Source organism: Theropithecus gelada, chromosome 16 (genome assembly GCF_003255815.1).
Source record: "Theropithecus gelada isolate Dixy chromosome 16, Tgel_1.0, whole genome shotgun sequence".
Classification (NCBI taxonomy): domain Eukaryota; kingdom Metazoa; phylum Chordata; class Mammalia; order Primates; family Cercopithecidae; genus Theropithecus; species Theropithecus gelada.
In genome coordinates, this window is record NC_037684.1 from 38709243 (window position 1) to 38733426 (window position 24184).

Sequence of the window (24184 nt, forward strand, 5' to 3'; positions counted from 1 at the left end):
TTCTGACCTGAAGTGATCTGCCTGTCTTGGCCTCTCAAAGTGCTGGGATTACAGGCGTGAGCCATCGTGCCTGGCCCGAACTTCAATTTATGATGGGAAAACAATAGTACTGTATAGACTTTTGTTTTAGGCTGGGTGAGTCCAATTTCCCAAAGAACATATGCTAGCCCTCAAAAGGCTAGAATTTCTGGGCAGAGGGTGAAAATCTTGCTGTGTTCTTTTATTTATTTATTTATTTATTTATTTATTTTTGTGACAACATCTTGCTCCATAACCCAGGCTATAGTGGTGGGTTATGTAGTGGTGCAGTCTCGGCTCACTGCAACTTCTGTCTCCTGGGCTCAAGCCTCAGCCTCCCTAGCAGCTAGGACTACAGGGGCACACCACCACACCCAGCTAATTTTCATATTTTTTTGTAGAGACAGGGGGCCCAGGCTAGTCTCAAATTGCTGGGCTCAAGTGATCCGCCTACCTCAGCCTCCCGAAGTGCTGGGATTACAGGAGTGAGCCACCATGTTAGGCCATGTGTTTTTATTCTTACAGGCATGTTTTCAGAAAGGCCGGCTTATCTTTGGTTTATCTTAGGGTTTATTTTTGTGAATTTGTGATGGTCTGTTGCTGAATAGTGAGTTTCCAGGTTGGGTGCGGTGGCTCACGCCTGTAATCCCAGCATTTTGGGAGGCCAAGATGGGAGGATCACTTGAGGCCAGGAGTTCAAGACCAGCCTGGCAACATAGTGAGACCCTATCTCTACGAAAGGTTAAAAAATTAGCCAGGTGTGGTGGCATGCACAGGTAGTCCTAGCTACTGAGGCAGGAGAATGGCTTGAGCCCAGCACTTTGAGGTTGCAGTGAGCTATGATTGTGCCACTGCACTCCAGCCTGGGCAACAGAGTAAGACCCTGTCTCAGAAAAAGAAAAAATGATTTTCAAATTCTTTTTCTTCTTTGATGCTTTCTTCCTAATCAGATTTGGGATATATTTATTTATTTATTTGAGACAGAGTCTCGCTCTGTCACCCAGGCTGGAGTCCAGTGGCGTGATCTTGGCTCGCTGCAAGCTCTGCCTCCTGGGTTCACGCCATTCTCCTGCCTCAGCCTCCCAAGTAGTTGGGACTACAGGTGCCCGCCACTATGCCCGGCTAATTTTTTGTATTCTTTTTAGTAGAGACCAGGTTTCACCATGTTAGCCAGGTTGGTCTCAATCTCCTGACCTTGTGATCTGCCTACCTTGGCCTCCCAAAGTGCTGGGATTACAGGCGTAAGCCACTGCGCCCGGCTGGGATACATTTATTTTTACAAAAGCGAAAAAAAGCAATAGAAGTGAGGCTTCTTATGAAAGCGTTTTGAGAATTCAGCTGCTCTTTGAGTGAACACCAGGGTAAAACCAGCTCAGACACCATCAGGCTGGGTCCATGGTTGCCATGAGCCAGGGGTGTGCCCTTGTTAACTTAGAGTTTGTTGCCCTGTGGCACAAGGCATATGTCTTGGGGCTTACTGTTCTCATTTTGTTTTTCTTCTCCAGGAAAATTACAATTTCTTGAACCAAAAAATGAACTATAAGTGGGACTTTGTCATTATGCAGGCCAAAGAGCAGTACAGGTGAGTGAAAGGAGACCATGCTTGTCCTCTTGGTGTCTTTCCTCCCTCTCTTCCTTCTTTGTTTCTTTTTATTTATTTTATTTTATTTTTTACTCATTTATTTTCTGAGACAGAATCTTGCTCTGTTGCCCAGCCTAGAGTGCAGTGGCGTGATCTTGGCTCACTGCAACCTCCGCCTCCTGGGTTCAAGTGGTTCTTCTCCCTTGCCTCCCAAGTAGCTGAGATTACAGGCGCCCACCACCATGCCCAGCTAATTTTTGTTTATTATTATTATTATTTGTATTTTTAGTAGAGATGGGGTTTCACCATGTTGGCTAGGCTGGTCTCGAAGTCCTGACCTCATGATCGGCCTGCCTCAGTCTCCGGAAGTGCTGGGATTACAGGCGTGAACTGCTGCACCTGGACTCTTTCCTTTTATTAAAATAAACTTGTTTTTGAGCATTTGTGTGCCTAACACTGGGCTGGGCAGGGGGAATAAAAAGACACAGTCTCACAGGTCAGGCAGATGAAGGAATAGGCTATGGTGCTGCTGCGAGATGAGGACCACCTGGCTGGGGTTTTCAGAAGGAGTCGTAGAAATGACATTGAACCCGGGGAATGCATAGGAGGGGTCCAGGTGAAGGATGGTAGTTGTGGAGGAAGAGGAGAGGTGTGGTGGCAGGAAGGGGCTCCCAGCAGGCAGAACCAGAGCCTGGAGGCAGGAGTGTGCCCACTGCAAGCAGTTCCTTGCAGGTGCATCTGAGAGTGCAAAGTGTGGAACTGGCAGAAGTTAGCAGGATGTGAACTAGAGATGTTAGCAAGAGCGGATCGTGAGAGGGCTTTGTGCTGAGGGCCACAGGGAGCCATAGAATGATGTTTAAGCAGGGGAGGGTTACACAGTGATCAGATTCGCGTGTCAGAACCACGCCTCGCTCACTTGCGTTTGCCTGTTGCCATATCAGAACTGGAACTGGAAGTCCCCTCCAGGGCTCTGCCTTAACGAGAGCCGGATGCAGATATTGGGGACAGGGAGTGGTAGGGAGAGGGTGTCTGTCATGACAAGGTTAGACTATCATAACAAACAGCCCCCGACTCTCAGGGGCTGGAAACCATAAGGTCCATTTCTTGCTGGTGCTCCCCATCCACGGTGGGGCAACTGGGACCCTGACATGCTTTCCCCACCTCCAGGTCCCATGCAGAAGAAGCAGCACCATCTGGGCTTTGTGCGTTGCTTAGCAGGGACAGGGATTTCCTGTGTGTATCAGAGCAGCACTGTCATCCTGCTCATGAGTCACAAGGCAAAGCAGGTCAACTTCAAAGGTTGGTGGGTGGGGACATAGAATCCTACCAGGTGCCTGAGAAGAGGGACAGCTGGGAACATCTGGTGACCTGCACCGGTGATTACCAAAAGCGATGATCCCCCGATCCGACCTCACTCACTGTGACAGTCCTGGATCCGGGAAGGTCTAGACTTGCTGGTGCTTAGCTGGGCTGGATGGGGAAGACCTGATTCTCACCCAGCAGCCTAGGTATTGGAATAGTGATGAACACTATTTACGGGAGAGCTGGTCTGGGAAAAATAGATTCTTATGGCAGAATAGCTTTATTGCCCTGCATGGTGGAAAATATGTTCTTAGGGTTTAGAATCAGGTAGAACATCAGTGAGAGAGCTGCCACTACTTGTTAGCCAAAACATGTTTTTACCTGGGCATGTTTGAGACGAAACAACATGGGTTATCTTTAATCACTTACATTTGTTCATAAAGCTTCATGTGGTGAGTTTTTGGGTACTGTCTCACTTTATGTTGGTGTGGGGAAATACCCTAGTAATTATTGTCACCCTGCATTTCTACAAATGGGGAAACTGAGGCTTAGGGAGGTGAAAATTACTTAGCTGAGGTCACTTGGTGAGATAATGGTAGAACTTGGGCTGATATTACTTAATTCCATTTGTTGCACCAGTTTTGAGTTTCTGATGGGTTCCAGCACTAGGCTGGGCTCCAGGGACATGGGTGGGTAAGATGTGCCCCTCTCCCTCAGCCCGTCCATCCCCTCGTCCTCCTGTCTGCTCTGAGCAGGACGATCCCAGCAACCCACAGGACTGTGAACCCTGATACCGGCTTTCCTGGGTGCTCTGGGTGCTCTTGCAGCTCAGAGCTGTTGTCAGTGATCCCTGCAGGTCCACCACCAAGGCCTTGGCCTCAGCTGGGATAAAGCTCTGTGCTGCCCAGATCCTGGGACATTCCCCTCTTCCATTCTTCCAGGTGCCTTGGAATGAGCAATTCCTGAAAGGCTTGCTCCACTTGAGATGGCTTTTTCCTGCTAATTTTATGGCTTAAAGGCTCCTCTGATTTCAGATTTAGGGTCTCAGCACAAAACGAGGTTGACCGTGTAGCTTGGCCCATGAAGTAGTCATTTTGTTATGCTGAGTCCCATCTTCCAAGTTCCACACTCTGCATCCAGCTACCTACTCAAGATCTCACGTTGCTGTCAAACCTCAGACTTACCTTGTCCATATTCGAATATGTCTTTCCCTCACTCTCCAAACCTCTTCCACCAGTATCACCCATATCAGGACCTCTACTGCCCCTACCCTGGTTGAACCAACCTCACCATCACTTGAACCATGGCAACATCCTCCCGACTGGCCTCTCTGCTCCCAGTTTGCCCCCGTGTTTGAAACACAAATAAGATCACCTCACTCCATCTTCTCTAGCTATCAGGGAGAACACTCACTTCCAATGTAACTTCCACAAAGAGGCCTTTCTGATTAGCTGCATCAGATCATCCTAAAGTTAGTGGCTCAAAATAACAATTATTTTATTATGTGTCCTGATTTCTATAGGTTAGGGATTTGGGAATGTCTCGGCTGATCAATTCTGACTCAGAGTCTCTTGAGTGGTTGCTGGCAGATGGCTGGAGCTGGCGGCCTGGAGCAACTGGGGGCTGGCTGGCATTTCCTGCTTTCTTCTTGTAGCATCTCTTTGTGATCTAGCTTGAGCTCCCTCACAACATGGCTGCATCAGGGAGGGTTGTTAGATAGCTTACAGGTGTTTGGGGACTTCAAGACCACATATTCTAGTAAGGAGGGTGACAGCTGTCCCACCTTTTATGGCCCAGCCTCAGAAATTACAGTGCCATGCCTGACATCCCATGTTGGCAGAAACCACCACAAAATCCCACCTGGCTTCAAGGGGAGGAGACGTAGACCCACATCTCTCAACGGAAAGAGTGTCAAAGAATTATAGACATATTTAAAAATCACCACAGAGGCCATCCCTGATGCTCCATGATGGTACCCTGAATGTTTCCTTATGGCACATAATGCAATTTGCAATTCTGTATTGATTCTTTGACTGTGTATGTGATGTTTAGTTCAAAAGCTACTCAAGGGCAGGGACTATGTTTGGTTCACCAGCAGACTCCCCGTGCTTGGAACTTAGTGGAAGATCAATGAATACGTGAATGAACGAACGAACGAATAAATGAATAATTAAGCAGATGCTGTTGCTGAAAAAAATCACAATATGACAAACGAAAGTAATTCCTAGGTTACTAACTCTCTTGCATTCTGTTTATCACAACTCTCCTCTAATAACATCTGTCACAGAAAAGCAGAAGAGCAAAGCCGGAAAGGACCCATGGGGTAAATCAGAGAGTGACTCTATTTGCCAGGCTTTCCAGCATTGTGGAAACTCTGTAATGCCTCAGGCCAGTTGTGGCCCAAGCTCCTGAGGTCAGGGGCTAGTTAACCTGGTAGAAAATCCAGTTAGGCTGTCAAGGGGAAGTTTGAAGACAGTGTTTATATTTAATTTCCAGAGGAGCCTGACAGAACGCCCAAATGAAATGGCGCTGTTCACCCATCTGGCTCCCTGAGTGTTATGATGTTTTTCACAGTATGTTAATGGGGAGATGAATCCGCCAACTCTGTCTAGCAGAGGGCATGTGCGTCATCCCACGTTGCCTGGGAAAACAAGCATTAACAAGTGTGAGCACGGGTCGCCGTGGAAATGGTACAGAAGGGGGCCCATGGCAGGATCATTAGTGTTACTTTGCCCCTGGAGGAAGAAGGCCCTGCATCATTTCCCATCCAGAGTGGGAAAGGGAGAGAGACTGAGAGATAAAAAGGAAAATAAACAGCTTTTTTTTTTTTTGAGACAGAGTTTTGCTCTTGTCGCCGAGGCTGGAGTGCAGTGGTACAATCTTGGCTCATTGCAACCTCTGCCTCCCAGGTTCAAATGATTCTCCTGCCTCAGCCTCCTGAGTAGCTGGGATTACAGGTGCATGCCACCATGCCCGGCACGTTTTTGTATTTTCAGTAGAGACGGAGTTTCACCATGTTGGTCAGGCTGGTCTCGAACTCCTGACCTCAAGTGATCTGCCCGCCTTGGCCTCCGAAAGTGCTGTGATTACAGGCATGAGCCACAGCTCTGGGCCATAAATAGCCTTTTATAGCAATAAGGTGTGCTCAGAAAAACCCCTGATGTGGCATGAACTCTTTGCAGTGCCAGAGTAGAAGTCACAGGCAGGGAGGAGAGAGGACTCCCCAGGCCAGCATCTTCCTTGTCACCATCCCACAGGTGGGATGTCCAGACGTTGACTATGTTGTTGGCCCAAACAGGGAAAAGTTAAGAAGCCAGGAGGTCAAATGCCAGAGGGTCACCCATGTGCACTGCGCTCCAATGTTGACGTTGGTGGAGTTGGTTTGATTTAGGGCTCGTGGCGGCAGTGTGATCTCAGTGCAGCACTGTGCTGTCCAGGGGAGTTAGACCCTGGCCAGACTCCCACGTGCAAGTGCCACTTCTGCCAGTTGCTGGCAGTGTGACCCTGGTGGGCTGGTGGGGCATTCACCCCCTCTTTGTTTCAGTGCCCTGAACTTTGAAGTGAGAAAAGGCCACTGGGAGGATTAAGTGGAATTAAAAGAGTTAATACGTGTCAAAGTGGTTAGAAGGGTGCTAGTACTTAAGTGTGATGTCAGTGCTTGCTGTGTTCATTACTATTACAGTATATGTGAATTACTTGGGCAGGTTGGGAGAGGGGTCTAGGTCATCAGGAATGGGGGGCATCACTAAGCAAAAGATACAAAGTCTTCCTGGCCTTAAACGTGGCTTTTGGCTTTTCAGGGCTGGAAAGGAGAGGAACAAAGCAGACAGATATGCCCTGGACTGCCAGGAGAAGGCATACTGGCTGGTGCACCGATGCCCGGTGAGTATCCTCCTGCCTGGTGTCCTCTGTCTCCTCCTGTGCCACCCACCTCCATCCTGTGCTCTCCATGCCTGTTTCCAAGTCCTCTTTCTCTAGGGTGAGAATTGGATCAGCAGGAGGAGCTGCTCAGTGTCGGGTTAGCATCCCAGGGCCTCTTGACCAGAAAAGGAAGTTCTCTGTCTGGATGGGGTCTGCTCATGGCCCATGTGCTGGTGTTAGGTAGGGAGGGACCTGAATGAATTTGTCTTTTATGGGGGGTGGGACTTTTTTTTTTGCTAGGATATCATACCTTGGGAAAGGAATATAAGGAGAAAAAATTAGAATGTAGGCCCCAATGGAGGCTCCAATGCAGAAAAATAGAGTCCCGTGAGAATGGAAACTGCATGGCCAAAGTTCTCCTTGGTGTCTCCTGCTCCCTCGCCTTTTGCTCTCCTAGATCCAGTTCCCAGCAGCTGAGATGGGAGGAGGAGAAAGAATACGTCTGTGTCGAGCTGCTTCTTGCTTGCACCACACTGAATCTCTGGCTTTGGGACTTTCAGTGGCCTAGAGAGACAAGCTGTACAGAGCTGGTGTAACTTGCCCCAGATCATCACTGGGAAATGGTAGCCTCATCCTGCAGCACACGGAAGTGGGCTCTGACTGCCACATACTGGGATTAACTCTGCTGCCTCAGTTTCCTCCTGTCTGAGCCTCCTGTGCTGCCTATGGGTCAGGGGAGGTAGGAGATGTGAATGAGATTCCGGAAACCAAAGAATTACAAAGAAATGTTCTTCCTCCTCTTCCTTTAGCTTCCTTGCCTGCCAGGTATCAGACATTCTCAGAACCAGAAAGAGAACTGAGTGAGGCCTGGTGTCAGAGTTTATGGATTTTTGAACTTCAAGCCCATCTGATTTTGGTTGTTTTGCTTGTTTTATTTATATACTCAAAACAGATTCTCCTAAAGTGTTCCACCCTATAGGGGCATGGCTTTGGATGCTGTGTTGCTGAGGTTGAGGTTCTGAGGTTGATCCCCAAGCAGCTTGTTTGATTTTTTCTTGGCTTCAGGGTTTCTCCTCTAGGGAAACCAGTTTACAGATGCCTGACACAAGTATCTGGGGGCTGGGTGACAGAGAACAGGGTCCTGGAGACAAGCACCCCTTCTGGTTGGTAGCATAGAAGCTCTTTGTATGAGAAGGAGCCTCACATTGCTCGTATGTTCCAGAAGCACTCTGTGGTGAGGATAAGGAGACGTGGTGGATATGCCACATTTGGCAAGACACCTTGGTGCCCAGTGGCACCATGCCTGAGGGAACTCTGGTTCTTTCAAGGTAAAGAATGGCTTCTATATTATATGCAGAGACTCATCACTGTGGGATTGCTGATGTGACTACATTCCTTGCAAAGTGACATGGACTAGCTATGCAGTAAAATGAAAAACTGATCAGCCAGGTTCTTCTCAGTTCTCCTGGAGTAAGCTCTCACCCCTCACCAGGCTAGTGGCTGAGTGGCTCTTCACAGCATGATGCAGAATCACATAAATATGACAACGTGTCTCTATGACCACCACCTCCCACCGCCCATCTCCGCCACCATGACCGTCATCCCACCTCCCACTCCCTCACCTCCCTTATCTCCCTGACCTCTACCACATCTCTTATTTCCCCCACTTCCCACTTTCACCACCACCTCCACCACCCTTATTGTCATCGTCATTGTGGTCATTGTCACCATCACCATCACAGTAGGCGTGAACTGAGAACTCCCAGTGTGCTGAGCACTGTGCTAAGCCTTCTGCATTCTTTTTTTTTTTTTTTTTTGAGATGGAGCCTTGCTCTGTCGCCAAGACTGGAGTGCAGTGGCACGATCTCGGCTTGCTGCAACTTCCACCTCCCGGGTTCAAGCGATTCTACTGCCTCAGCCTCCTGAGTAGCTAGGATTACAGGCGCGCACCACCATGCCCAGCTAATTTTGGTATTTTTAGTAGAGATGGGGTTTCACCATGTTGGTCAGGCTGGTCTCGAACTCCTCACCTCGTGATCCGCCCGCCTCGGCCTCCTAAAGTGCTGGGATTGCAGGCGTGAGCCACCGCGCCCGGCTGCCTTTTGCATTCTTATTGAACCTTTGCAGCGCTGTATGGAAGGGCTTATCATTATTCTCATTTTACTGATAAGCAAGTGAAAGCTCAAGGATGTTGCTAATTTGCCGGAAGTTACACAGCTAGTAAGTGCCAGAGGGTCTGAACCTACATACCGCTGACTGTGGAACCCCTGCACTGACTTAGCCCTATGCACTTCTGCCTCTCAGGCAATGTCATGGGATGTCTTGGTGCAGTTCAGTCCTTTGGTAACCTCCTGGGTCATTAGAACGTTGCCTGGGTCACTGCTGCTCTAAGAAGCTGAATGCCTGGGTCCACACGTGCCTGGTCCCTCTTTGACAGCACTGGGGACCCAAGTTCAGCTTGAGGCTTTGATGGACTCAGAGTGGTCCTAGAACTTCCAGGACATAAAACTGCTCCCCACATCTAACCTCTTTCATGACTGCTCCCTAAGCGAAAACCAGACCAGTAGTCAAAGATGAGGCAGGAGAGTGCAGTGGCCCCACTCTCTGCGATTTTCTTAAAATTCTCCCCGTCTCTTGTTGGCCTGTTGGCCTGAGGGGGTGGAAGGTAGCGTTTTTGAAGAGCATCTCAGTCTAGAAATTGAGCAATCTGACTGACAGGCTCAGGAAGCCCCAGAGCTCACAGACTGCCAGACTGTTTCCAGGAGACCCAAACAAACCGTCAGTTCAATGGGAAAAAAAGCCAGCCAAGGCAAACAAAGTACTTGGCGCTGTGGAGTGTCATGGCCACTCCGTGTCAGACTGTAACCAACAGTTGTAGAGTGAGACGCGGCCTGCCATTACTGAACCTACTCATTCACTTGTTCATTTGTCTGTTCACTGATCCATGAAACCTTCATTGAGCCTTGACTTTGTCCCAGGGAAGGGGTTAGGTGCTGGGTGTGAAATAACAGTCAAGAGTCATTGAGTGCTCTTCTGTGCCTGTATTAAGCTCTTGGCACAGATGACCTCATTGACGTCCAATGCTATGATGTAGGGAATATCACCATCCCCATTATTCAGATGGAGAAATTGAGGTTCATTGAAGTTCAGTTGCCTGCTCAGTTCTGGGAGAGGAAGCCACACCTTTCTGATGGCAAAGCCTGATATGCTACTTCTGTGCAAGGAGGCCCCACCCGTGGTCCCTCTCTCAGCTCAAGGAGCTCAAAATCCAAATTGCTGGAGCACAGGTGAGTAACACTCTCCCAGAGATAAGACCTAAATGCAGAAGGGGCACCGCGAGAGGGTGGTTGATTTAGACAGGCAGGGAGAAATGTCTGATGCTGTATCAAGGAGATCATCACTGGCAAAGGCCAAGACCCCACGTGGGTGGTGGTAGTTGAGGGCTCTGACCTGAATTCCTACCCAGAGCCCAAATGACACCTGTGATTCAGCATCCTGTAATGAAGGAAAATGATGTTCCTCACCCGTTTTTTACCCAAATGGTACCAAGTACAGATCTGAGCACGATGCAAACAACAGTAAGTTTTGTAAATGAACAAAGGGAGAAAGTGCTCCCTCAGACAGTCATGTGGAGGCCTTCCCTGCATCTTTGCTGTGCCATCTGTGACTTCCTGCCTCCCAAGGATGTAGTCTGAGGCTGCTTCCTGGCGGTGGGTGTGCTAAATCAAGTGATCCCTTATCTGCATATCAAGCTAAATGACCCTTGTTTCAACCACATATGCAGACACTTGCTAGAGATGTCTGCCCTCCATTTCCCATTGAGGTTGGGCTAAATGTCCAACCATGGAAAATGGCAAAATAAATTGAGGTATATTAACATGATGGAACATTGTGAAGCTTCAAATAATATTTTCAAAGGCCATTCATTGACCTAGGAAAATGATCTGACATATAATGTGTTTTTTGTTTGTTTGTTGTTTTTTGCTTGTTTTTGAGACAGAGTCTCACTCTGGGGTGCAGTGGCATGGTCTCGGCTCACTGCAACCTCTGCCTCTTGGGTTGAAGAAATTCTCCTGAATCAGCCTCCTGAGTAGCTGGAATTATAGGTGCCTGCCACCACACCTGGCTAATTTTTGTATTTTTAGTAGAGACGGGGTTTCACCATGTTGGCCTGGCTGGGCTCGAACTCCTGACTCCATCTTGGCCTCCCAAAGTACTAGGATTCCAGGCATGAGGCACTGTGGCGGCCTGACACATAATATATTATAAAACCAGGGGGGGTGGAATGCTCCATGTGCTGTGGTCCAGAGGAAAAAAAAAAAAGTTAACGTATATTTTGTGAATATCTGCTCTATGCCGGGCGCTTACTAGGCAATGGGGATATTTGGATTATGAGCCAAGACAGACAGACAATGCCCGTGACCTCAAGGAGTTTCCTGTAGTCTGGTAGAGAGACAAAGACTAAAATAATTAAACCAATGAATGAGTAACATGCAGAATACCACAGCAGCTGGTAGGAGGCAGGGACCCTGTGTCCAGTTGGTGGTCAGGGAACATGGAACACAGGATGTGGAGAGTGACATTCAAGCCAAGATCCTCTAGGAGCTGACTTTCCTAACGCTGCAATGTAAAATTGTCTCCCTGTTTCACCTCAACTCTCTTTCTTTCTTTCTTTCTTTTTTTTTTTTTTTTGAGACAGAGTCTCGCCCTGTTGCCCAGGCTGGAGTGCAATGGTGTGATCTCAGTTCACTGCAACCTCTGCCTCCCAGGTTCAAGCGATTCTCCTGCCTCAGCCTCCCAAGTAGCTGGAATTACAGGTGTCTGCCACCTTGCCTGGCTAAGTTTTTGTAACTTTAGTAGAGATCGGTTTTTCACTATGTTGGCCAGGTTGGTCTCGAACTCCTGACCTCATGATCTATCTGCCTCAGCCTTTCAAAGTGCTGGGATTACAGGCATGAGCTACCACGCCCGGCCTCATCTCTATTTCTTTCCCCTGTCTTATTTTGTTTAGAAAACAAGTTAGTGTTTTATTTATTATTTGTTTTCTATTCCATGCATCAGAAGAGTCTGATACTTTTGGGAAGAGAGTGAAGCTGAGAGAAGGAGGGGCGGGGGGACACGGTGGAGTGCCACCGAGAAGTGACCATCAGCTCCCACGCTGGCCCTCCTCTGTATGTGGGTTCCTGGGAACATCGCCTCCTCACCAGCAGTTGTCACGAGTACAGGAGCTCCTTTCCTGACCTGAACGATGAGGCATTGAGCAAATTGCCTCTTCGGCTTACACCCAAGGGATGTTGTTGGCGGTGGCAGGGTCACACCCTGGTGTTCACAGTTCCTCAGGATGAAGGAGGGGAGCTTGCAGGTCTCTGAAGGCTTCCTGCGTGAGGCACCAGGGCAGAAAGCGCCTGCTGCCTCCTTATCTGCGGGCGGCACACCGCAGGATGCATTGGCTGCCCTTACTTCCTGGGTGCTAACAGTCAGTCCTGGTTATCTTCATCTGAACACCCTGTTATGTGCCAGAAACTGCGTCAGCAGTGCTCTGGTGATGATCACAGTGGATCAAAGACTTTACACTACCTGATGAATGAAGAAATGGATGAATGAAAGGAGCCTGGGGGTCTCTGAAACCAGCAGAGGCAGAAAGGCAGCACCCTCATGAGTTTCAAGGGCAGGGAACTGGAAAAGGACCACGGCTTGATTGGGAATGACTGAGACTCAAGGGCTGCTGCCCACAGAGGCTCAAGAGCCAAGGCAGCAGCGGCCAGAGGACCGTGCCTGGCTGTTCTGTAGGGGAGGCGTGGAGAGCCAGGTTGGGGCTAGAACTGGACAGACTGGCAGAATCATGAAGCTCAGTGGGTGGCTGCGGATCTGAGAGTCTAAGGCCATCTGGTCTGGGCAGCTGAGGGCACAGAGGAGTCTATCTCAGTTATGCAGTGCACTGTTGAGCACTGGGGCAACCAAATTTATGTCAGAGCCTGGGGCACGTTGGAAGGAAAGAACTAGATAACGAATTCAAGACTTGAGCAGATGACCACACTGAAGTCACTGAGGCAGTGAGCACCTGTGGAAGAGCAGCCAGACAGTGGTTGTAGGGCGTCATGGGCACAGGCTGTGTGTGTGTGTGAGTGAGTGTGAGTGCATGTCAGTGTGTCTGGGTCTGCATGTATGTGAGTGACAGTGTGCGAATGTATGCGTGCGAGTGTGTGTACATGTGTGCATGTATGTGAGGATGTATGTGTGTCTGTGTGTTGGCGTGTCAAGGTGTGAATGTATGTGAGCATGTGTATGTATGTGTGAGAGTGTGTGTAGATGTGTGCATGTAAGTGAGCATGTTTGTGAGTGTGAGTGTGCATATGTATGTGTGAGAGTGTGCCTAGGTGTGTGCATGCATGTAAACATGTATGTATGTGTCAGTGTGCACATATGTGTGAGTGTGTCTGAATGTGTGCATGTGTGAGCATGCATACATGTGTGCATGTATGTGAGCATGTTTTTGTGTATTCATTCTCATAGTGCTATAAAGAAATACTCAAGACTGGGTAATTTATAAAGGAAAAAGGTTTAATTGACTCAGTTCTGCATGACTGGGGAAGTCTTAGGAAACTTACAATCACGGTGGAAGGGGGAAAGGCACGTCTGACATGGTGGCAGGCGAGAGAGAGCGAGTATGTGAAAGAGGGACTGTCAGACACTTATAAAACCATCAGATCTCATGAGAACTCACTATCATGAGAACAGCATGGGGGATACCACGCCTATAATCCAATCACCTCCCACCAGGTCTCTCCCTCAATCCCTGGGGATTATGGAGATTACAATTCAAGATGATATTTGGGTGGGGACACAGAGCCAAACCATATTAATGTGTGTATATGTGTGTCAGGTCATGCATGTATGTCAGCATATGTGGGTGTGCATATGTACATGTGGGAATATGCGTAGGTGTGTGCATGTATGTGAGCATGTGTGTGTGTAAGTGTGCCGGTGTGTCAGGGCATGTATGTATGTGAGCATGTGTGAGTATGAGTATGTATGTATGAGAGTGTGTGGGTGTGTGTGAGTGTGAGAGTGTGTGAACGTGCCAAAGTGGGTGTATGAAGTCTGTCTTCAGTTATGCAGGGGGATTTCTCCATAACAGATTCAGGGGGCAACTCCTAGAACCCTTTTTGGCAAAGACACTGACTTTGCTGAGCCCCTGCCATGTGAGGTTAGATCCCATGGTGTTATGCCTTCAAGACACCTGTCTCGACTGTAATTTATCCTTTGTGTGATTAATTGCTGAGTGGCTACCTCCCCCTTGAGACTGGGAGTGCCTCAATATGCCTGCTGGGGAGCAGTTGTCTTGGGGCACACTCACCATGGGCTCCACAGGGCTCAGCACAATGTCCGGCACATAGGAAGTACCCCATAGATATTTGCTGATCAAGATCCACTTGTAACAACTAGGGTAAGGATGGCTGTTCCCTTTCCCTGTCCTCCTCCCCACCCACTTTCTATTGCCTTCTCCTTTCTCTTCCTTGTGTTGTCTTGTCTGCACATATTTGCCTCCATGGTAGCCTAATGAGCTAGGTTGCTAGCAAATAAAATACAGGAAATTTGATTGAATTTGAATTTCAGATAAACAACAAATAATTTTTACGTAAATGTATTTTGTATATTTAGTATAAACATATAATAAGCATCAAAATATTGGGGCAGAAATTATTTGCCATTTATCTTAAATTAACTGGACTTCCTACATTTTATCTGGAAGTCTTACGTCTGAGCTAAAACCCAGTCTGATCCCATGGATGAGGCTGAATCTGATGGCAAGAAAGCCCAGTTGCTTCTAAACTCTCTGCTTCAGTGTAGCCAACCTGGTTGGTCACGTGGGCTGAGCAATGGGTGGATGCCTGGCATCACACCTGCATCAAGGGAAGTGAAAGACCCAAATTATTGGCCTCAAAGAGTCAAGGAGTTGAGAGAGATCAAGTAAGATTTTCTGGAGAGTTGGGTTACCTGCTGGAAAAGGGAGCTAACAGAGATTATAGTCCCAGTTTTGGGCCATTCTTTTACATACATAATCTTAAAATGACTACAACCCCTTCTTCAGCAATAGCTACCTTCTGTTGAGAGCTTCACACCCTATCTTGTTAAATCTTCACAAGAACCTACCACGTAGGAGGCTTCTTCTCTGTTTCTTAGAGAGGTTAGTGAGTGCCGAGACAAGGAGTGTTTTCCAAGCTCTTCTGCATAGCTAGGAAGTGGCAGAACCAGGAGTGGCACCCAGAGGTGCCTGACAAGCCTGGACTCTCCCAAAGCACTGCTCTGTCACTTCTCTTTTCCCACCCAGCCCAAGACGAAACCACAGAGTGTGGGGAAGCACTGTGGGAAGAGTCAGGAGGCCCATGTATTAGTCTCAGTGAACTCTTCTGGAGCCTGAATGTTACCCATCCATATGTCCACTCACTCATCCATCCATCTACTCATTCAACCATCCATCCATCCATCCATCCATCCATCCATCCATCCATCCATCTCTCTCTCCCTCCCTTCATCCATTCATCCCTCCATGTATCCATCCCACTATGGTGCTGAGTTTGACATCCATCCACCCATCCATCCATCCATCCATCCATCCATCCATCCATCCATCTCTTCACTCATCCATTCACCATCCATCTACCACCGATTTACCCATTCATCCATGCATCCGTCCCTCTGTCTCTCCATCCCATTATGGTGCTGAGTTTGCCATTCATCTGTCTGTCTATGCATCCATCCATCCATCCATCTGTCCATCCATTCATCTCTTCACCCATCCACTCACCATCCACCTACCACCCATTTATCCATCCATCCATCCCTCCTTCCCTCCCTCCATCCATTCATACACCATTCCATCCCTCCATCCATCCATCTCACTATGGTGCTGGGGATGCCATTCATTTGTTTGTCCATCCACCCATCCATCCATCCATCCTCCATCCATCCTTCCATACCTCCATTCATCCATCTCACTATGGTGCTGGGGATGCCATTCATCTGTCTGTCCATCCATCCGTACATCTACCCATCCATCCATCCATCCATTTATTTACCCACCCACCATCTACCTACCACCCATTTACCTATTCATCCATCCATCCATCCACCCATCCCCCTCTCCTTCCCTCCTTCTTGCCACCCATCCCACTCTGGTGCTGAGAATGCCATTCATCTGTCTGGCCATCCATCCATCCATCCATCCATCCATCCATCCATTTACTCATCCACCCATCCACCATCTACCTGCCACCCATTTACCTGTTCATCCATCCACTCATCCATGCATCCCACTATGGTGCTGGGGATGCCAACCACCTGTCCATTTTTCCATCCACCTACCCACCCTTCTACCCATTCTTCTCTCCATCCATCCTTCCATCTCACTATGTTAGGTGCTGGGGATATTGGGAGACAGAACAGCCCTCATGAAGCTCAACAGCTCACCTGGAGGGTTTACACCCACTCAGAACTTCCTGTGGGCTAGGCCACAAGTTCTTCTCAGCTGGATCTCACAATTGGCAGATTAACTGAGACCCACAGTTAACCAGAAACCAGAGACTCCCTGTAATGATCCTTATGTTGTTTTATTCCGTTTAGCCTGGAATGGACAATGTGCTGGACTACGGCCTGGACCGAGTAACCAATCCGAATGAAGTCAAGGTAAACCAGGTATGTCTCTGCCGCATAGTTTGGGTAGGGCCTAGGTCGGATTCTGGGGCTGGGAAGGTGTCCACACGTCTATTCATGTCTGTTAGGGCAACGATATCGCCCCTTTGAGACTGCCAAAGAGAGGAGGACTGTGGGCTCTGTGGACTCAGGGCTGGAGGAGAAGTGGGACCATGGCAGGGTGCTGGGTAAGGAGAAATTATGATTGAAGAGAGACAGAGGCTGTACAGTGCAGGGAAGAGCTAATGGGATCTAGATGGCTGGTTTTCAAACTTTTCTGAGTCACTTCCCCCCTTGAAAATCTGACGAAAGTTATGAGTTCATTCCACTCAAAGATGCACAGACAGACGTTCTGTACACACTTTCAGCCAGTTCCTTGATCCTGAGGAGAGTGTAGACCCCAGCCTCAAAACTCTTGAATCAGCTTTGGACTTAACCTTAATCCGTGACAGGACCTGGAATCTACACTTTCTTTCACATCCCAGTGGAGGGGGATCTTTGTAAAGATTCTCCAAGCAGGTTTCATTAAAAAAAAAAATACCCTTTCCTCAAATAGGCCATCTTTCATGATGGATAACCAATGTCCTATGAGTATTTATTTATTTATAGAAATACAGTTCATAGGCTGGGCACGGTGGCTCACGCCTGTAATCCCAGCACTTTGGGAGGCCAAGGTGGGCGGATCACGAGGTCAGGAGATCAAGACCAGCCTGGCTAACATGGTGAAACCCTGTCTCTACTAAAAATACAAAAATTAGCCAGTCGTGACGGCGGGCGCCTGTAGTCCCAGCTACTCGGGAGGCTGAGGCAGGAGAATGGTGTGACCCTGGGAGGTGGAGCTTGCAGTGAGCCAAGATCGCACCACTGCACTCCAGCCTGGGGGACAGAGCGAGACTCTGTCTCAAAAAAAAAAAAAAAAAAAAGAGAAATACAGTTCATAAGCTGTTGAACCCATGGCCCTATTGACATTTTGGGCCAGATAATTCTTTTTTTTTTTTCTATTTATTTAATTAATTTATCATTTGAGACAGGGTCTCACTCTGTTGCCCAGGCTGCAGTTCTGTGGCACGCTCACAGCTCACTGCACCTTTGACCTCCTGGGCTCAGGTGATCCTCCTGCCTCAGCCGCCTAAGTAGCTAGGACCACGGGCACATGTCACCATGCTTGGCTAATTTTTAAAATTATCTGTAGAGACAGTGCCTTTTAATGTTGCCCAGCCTGGTCTTGAACTCCTGGGCTCAAGCAATCCTCTTGCCTTGGCCTCCCAAAGCACTGAGATTACAGGTGTGAGCCACTGTGCCTGGCTCAGATAGATAATTCTTTGGTGAAGTTGTCCTGTGCATTTTAGAATGTTTAGCAGCATCCCTGGCCTCTGCCCATGAGATGTCAGTACCTCCATTCCTCTCCCTGCCCACCTAAGCCCCAGTCCTAACAGTCAAAAACGTCTCCAGACATTGCCCAATGTACCCTGGGGAGGGAGTCAACATTGCTCTGGCTGAGAACCACTGATTCCAATGAACCGGCCTAGATCCATTTAAACAGGTCTTAGATGGTTTCATTGCTCTCTGTCAAACATTGTCTTTAGGTAGCAAGGGTCGTCATCTCTTTAGCCTAGGGTATATCTATAGGGCTCTGCAGAGCCTTAAGGCATGAGTGGGGGCCTGTAGGGGTGTGCAGGGGAAGGAGGAGGGTGGAAGTGGGAGGGGAAAGAAAAAGGAGCCAGAAATGTTGGCAAGGCAGCTCTGGGACAGTGTTTGCTTTTGCTCCCTGGAGAGTATCACCGGGGGAATCATTAGGTCTCTTGTCCACAAGCCAGAGAGACCCTTCCTTTGATACACACGGGGCGCAGTCAGCCTTAACTCCGCTGTTCCCGGGGCAGCCTTTCCTGTGTTCCCCTTGTCAGATAACAGATCACTGCTGAGGCCTTGTAGGCTTGGTTGCCATGGAAACAGAATCCTCGAGTAAAAGACTGAACCTGGGTGGAAGGTTTGCTTTTTTTTTTTTTTTTATGGCTAACTAGCAGCTCTGGAAACCTCTTTCCTGGGGAGGAGAGAGAGGGTGGAGGCAGAAAGCACATCACTCATTCTGACATAGGGGGTGGGAACCAAGGGGCACCCCTCCGTGACCCAAGCCAGGATACTGCTCAGCTGTGTGTGTGTGTGTGTGTGTGTGTGTGTGTGTGTGTGTTGGGGGTGTTAGGCAGGACCTTAACTTCATCCATGTGAGAGGGAAGCTAAGGAGCTGAGCTGCTCCATCCTGGATGTGACTTCCGAGGAGGGTGACCAGATTACTGTCTTTACTGGGGAGGCATCTTTGTGCCCCTTGGCCCTCAGAGCCCATTTCTTGTGGATGTGGATACTGGCAACACTCTTAGCCCAGAGCCCAGTGGGCAGGCTGGGTGTGCGACAGAGGGTGCCTTTGCCATGGTGGGGTGTGATACCGGCCATGTCTCCGCTGTTGCTTACCATTATCTTCTCTGTCTTTCTCTCTCTCTCTTCCCAGCTATCTTTTTCCCGTGCACTCTGGCTGCTGTGGAATAAAGTATTAAGAAGAATAAAGAACTGCAATTCTCATGCATGCAGAGCCCCTTCCAGCCCTCCCCTCAGCCAGCCCCAGCATGCTGTGGTTTATCTGTCTGCAGCATTTCCCACTGTCTGCGAGTCCCCTGTGTTCCTGGGTTAATCTGCCCTGAGGGGAGAGGGTCGCCAGGAGCACGAAGCATCTCCATGAAGACCTGGGAGTGCAGAGGCTTTGGATTTTTGTCTCACTTCAGAGAACTCATGGTGCCTGAGCTGGTTTGAAGAGAGGTCATTTTGAAAAGGAATCAATCCTTCTTCCTTTTTTAATTTTCTATTTTTTCTTTTTTTTTTGAGACGGAGTTTTGCCTTGTCGCCCAGCCAGGAGTGCAGTGGCGCAGTCTCTGCTCACTGTAAGCTCTGCCTCCCGGGTTCACGCCATTCTCCTGCCTCAGCCTCCCAAGTAGCTGGGACTACAGGCGCCCACCACCACGCCTGGCTAATTGTTTTGTATTTTTAGTAGAGACGGGGTTTCACTGTGTTAGCCAGGATGGTCTCAATCTCCTGACCTCGTGATCCACCCACTTCGGCCTCCCAAAATGTTGGGATTACAGGGTTGAGCCACCGCGCCCAGCCTCTTTTCTATTCTTTTTTTTTGAGATGGAGTCCCACTCTATCACCCAGGCAGGAGTGCAGTGGCGCGATCTCGGCTCACTGCAGCCTCCGCCTTCTGGGTTTAAGTAATTCCTTGCCTCAGCCTCCAGAGTAGCTGCAATTACAGGTGTGTTCCACCACGCCCAGCTCATTTTTTCATATTTTTAGTAGAGACAGGGTTTCTCCATGTTGGCCAGGCTGGTCTCAAACTCCTGACCTCAGGTGATCCACCCACCTTGGCCTCCCAAAGTGCTGGGATTACAGGCGTGAGCCACTGCCCCCAGCCATCAATCCTTCTTTTTAAACTTTTATTTTAGGTTCGGGGGTTACATTTCAGGTAAATTGCATGTCACAGGGGTTTGGTGTACAGATTATTTTGTCACTCAGGCAAGAAGCATAGTACTCATAGGTAGTTTTTCCATCCTCTCCCTCCTCCCACCCTCCACCCAGCCTGGATGTCTGTTGTTCCCTTCTTTGTGTCCTTGTGTACTCAATGTTTAGCTCCCACTTGTAAGTGAGACCATGTGGTATTTGGTTTGCTGTTCCTGCGTTAGGTTGCTTAGGATAATGGTTTCTAGCTCCATCCATGTTGCTACAAAGAACAAGATCTCATTTTTTTTAATGGCTGCATGGTATTCCACAGTGTATATGTACCACATTTTCTTTATCCAGTCTACCAATGATGGGCATTTAGGTTGGTTCCATGTCTTTGCTATTGTGAATAGTGCTGCAGTGAACATAGGCATGCATGTGTCTTTATGATGGAATGAATTATATTCCTTCGGGTGTATACCTAGTAATGGGATTGCTGGGTCAAATGGTAATTCTGTTTTAAGTTCTTTGAGAAATCATCACACTGCTTTCTACAATGGCTGAACTAATTTCATTCCCACCAGCAGCATATAAGCTTCCCTTTTCTCCTTGCCAGCATCTGTTATTTTTTGACTTTTTAATAATAGCCATTCTGAGTGGTGTGAGATGGTATCTCATTGTGGTTTTGATTTGCATTTCGAGAATGAGTAAATTCTTGAGAAGATGTATCTGTTTTCCCCAAATAGAGGGAAGTAACCGTCAACCATAAGGAGGAAGCTCATTAGGTTGGCAGGTGGCTCGGGCCCTGGGTGGCCCACTCCCGCTGGCTGATGGCCGCTGGGAGGGACTGGCCAGGGTCCGGGACCACACTCTAGAAGTGAGTCCTCTTTCAGCTCCAATACCTTGAGGCATATGGAGCCTCCAACTCCTCCCCCCAGGAGGTGATGGGGGCAGGGGCTGCTCATGGCAGGGTCACTGCTGTCATTTAGGGATGAGGGCAGTGCCGGGTGCTGAAGAGACCCTTGACATAGGCCTGAGCCCCAACTCTGCCACTTCCGGTCCACGTGATCTTGGGTGAGCTCTTTCTTGAGGCACAGTTTCAGTTTCCTCATCTCTAATACGGGAAGCATGCTAGTTCCTTCCTCAGAGGATTAAGTGGGATCACTTATGTGTAGTGTCCAGAATGCTAATCAACACATAGAGACACTCCACACATAGCTGGTATTATTCTAAATATTGTCATGCTGTGAGAGAGAATTTGTGGAACTTGTAGACCTCAGACTCCATGTTAGGGTGCTGTACCTAGCCAGTTTCCTCTTCTACCTCTTCACCTTCTCATACTTCTCCTCTGGTTGGAGGTGGAAGGAGGGGTTACATGCCACTTTCAATCTCTCCGCTTACTCCAATAAGCAGCTGCTCAGAACCTCAGTCTACACTGGCGAGTATACAGATCTTTCGGTAAAAGGCAGAAATACGGCCGGGCAGTATAAACTACTGTGCTCTGCAGAGTGAGCAACACCCCCTCCCCACACCATATGCTCCCACCAATAGGGGACAAACTGCTTTATTCTTGTGGCTTCTGTGTGACCATGGCTGGCTGAGGGAAGGGAAGGGGCTAATGTTTTCTGACAGCTCCCTGCGTGCCAGGCACGGAGCTGAGTACGTCACCCCTTGTCACGGCTCAGCTAAGACTCACTACTGCGTTATGAGGTAGATGGCCACGTTGGCCTCTGTTTCACATTTGAGAAAGCAGGCCGAGAGAGAGGCTGGCTCCCCCAAGGACACACAGCTGAGAAGTTGTGAAGCCAGGATCTGAACCTCAGCTGATGGCCGCCAGAGCCCACTCCACATCCTGCCTGACGTTTTCTAATGTCTTTATTGTGGCTTTTAGAAGTTTTTCTGGATTTCCTGAAATCCATTAACAGAGGTAATGTCAGTTTCCTTTTTCACGTGGAGAAAACAAAGTAGAAAGACACAGCCATTTGCCCAAGGTGACCCAGCCAGGATTCAGTTACGTGTTTCCAATTCTGTAGCTCATGCACCTCCCTGATACCACCACTGCTCCCCTCTCCATCCGGCAAGGCCTACGTCCTGCACCTAGGGCCGGCTTCATGGGCAGGGGGCTTGTACACCCGCCCAAGACCCCACCCTCAGAAGAACCCTTGTTTGGTTTAATGTTCTGTTACCATCTCAGAATTCTTTACGCTTTTTTTTCTGAACAGTAAACCTGCATTTTTGTTTTGCATTGAGCCTTGTAAATTGTAAGCAGTTCTACCTCTACCGGATGAGGTTGTACCTGGCTGGATGGCTATTTACTTCGCATGATCACAATCTTGAATCCAAGACTCCTTAGACAGCTGCACCCCCTTAATTTTTTAAAAAATCAATCAATCTATCAATCTATCTATCTATCTATCTATCTATCTATCTATCTATCTATCTATCTATCTATCTACCTATCTACCTACCTACCTACCTACCTACCTACCTACCTACCTACCTATCTATCTATTTTGAGACAGTCTTACTCTGTTGCCCAGGCTGGAGTGTAGAGGCACAATCTCGGATCACCACAACCTCCACCTCCTGGGTTCAAATGATTTTTGTGCCTTAGCCTACTGAGTAGCTGGGATTACAGACGTGTGCCACCATGCACGGCTAATTTTTATATTTTTAGTAGAGACAAGGTTTTGCCTTTTTGGCCAAGCTGGTCTCAAAATCCTGGCCTTGGGTGATTCGCCTGCCTTGGCCTCTCAGAGTGCTAGGATTACAGACATGAGCCACCATGCCTGGCCTTTATTTATTTATTTTGAGACCAGGTTATAAGACTGGCTAATTTTTGTATTTTTAGTAGAGATGGGGTTTTACCATGTTGCCCAGGCTGGTCTTGAACTCCTGGGCTCAAGTGATCCATCTGCCTTGGCCTCCCATAGTGCTGGGATTACAACAGGTATGAACCACTGCGCCCAGCCCCATCTCTTTTCTTGCCTACTTTGCCTTAACCCCTTGTGTTTCTGGATCTCCCGGTTTCTGACTTTAGATCCCCTCTCTGCTCTCAATGCCAGTGCTGCCTGACTCCTCATGGTTCTCCCCATCTCACCTTTGGCTCCGTGGCTTTCTCGGCCCTGCACCTGTGTTTCTCTGCAGATACCTGCCTGGCTACCCAATCCCAAGGTCCTTGCTTATTTCTCTCCTGCACTCCTGCCGGTGGCCTGACCCCTCCTGCCCTGTGATAATTGTCTGCAGCCTCCATCCTGGGTTCACCTGTCAGCCGGCCCAAAGCTATGTAAACAACATGTCTAGATGTGTCCCTATTTGGGCAACTCTGCAAGGGAAAAATAAGAAGTTGTTAGAATGCTAAGAATCCAGAGATTCCTTAGGTGGAATCTTCCTCCTGTAGCAAAGTGTGTCGCTGAGATGAGGCATAAAGAAGTGGCTTGGCTCCAGGAGGGCTGGCAGCTGAGAAAGGAGGGAAGTTGTGTGTAAATGCCAGGCTGGAAAAAACCCCTTATTTCTTATTTTATCATGAGGTGGTTTTCTTTGAGTTGCTTAGAATTGTGTGTACTCTTTTTTTTTTGTAACAACTTCACTTTAACATAATGTTTCTTATTGCCTTCGGCTAAGATATAATAATATTGATAGTAGTTTTGCAAGACTTAGCAAATAAAAATACAGGATTCCCAGTTATGTTTGAATTTCAGATAAGTAATGAATATCTTTTTCACCTAAGTAGGTCCCAAATATTGCCTGTGAATCCTGCGTTGTATCTTACGATGAGGGCTAAAATTGTGGTGTGCACGTGCTCAGTGGTGGTGTAGTAGCCCTGATGAGTAGGCTCTGTGTGTGGGTCTCTGTTATGTGCCAGGCACCTTATGTCTATTATATCATTTAGTCCCTCTTTTTTTCTATTCTCCTTTTACAAATGAGAAATTAGAGGCTCTGAGATGCTGAGCAACTCATCCAAGGTCATAGCCAGGAAGTGGTAGGACTAGGATTTTAACCTTTGTCTGACCCTCAAAGCCCATATACTTCTATTTCTTTCTTTCCTTCCTTCTTTCCTTCCTTCCTTCCTTTTTCTCTCTTTCCTTCCCTCCTTCATTCCCTCCCTCCTCTCTCTCTCTTTCCTTTCTTTTCTTTTCCTTTCTTTCTTTCTTTCTTTCTTTCTTTCTTTCTTTCTTTCTTTCTTTCTTTCTTTCTTTCTTTCTTTCTTTCTCTCTCTCTCTCTCTCTCTTTCTTTCCTTCCTT

The 24184-nt window shown here is 48.2% G+C and overlaps 1 protein-coding gene across 2 annotated transcripts in view; it reads left to right on the plus strand.

Annotated features, from left to right (window-relative positions):
• Positions 1-24184, plus strand: part of RGS9 (regulator of G protein signaling 9) — a 91603-nt gene that overhangs the window by 23852 nt on the left and 43567 nt on the right. The window contains exons 7-9 of one of the 2 annotated variants that reach the window (XM_025362119.1): positions 1524-1600; positions 6703-6784; positions 16388-16459. In XM_025362119.1, the coding sequence (XP_025217904.1) occupies positions 1524-1600; positions 6703-6784; positions 16388-16459 (231 nt within the window). The remainder of the gene's footprint in view (positions 1-1523; positions 1601-6702; positions 6785-16387; positions 16460-24184) is intronic. The other variant, XM_025362120.1, reaches the window with a different exon arrangement.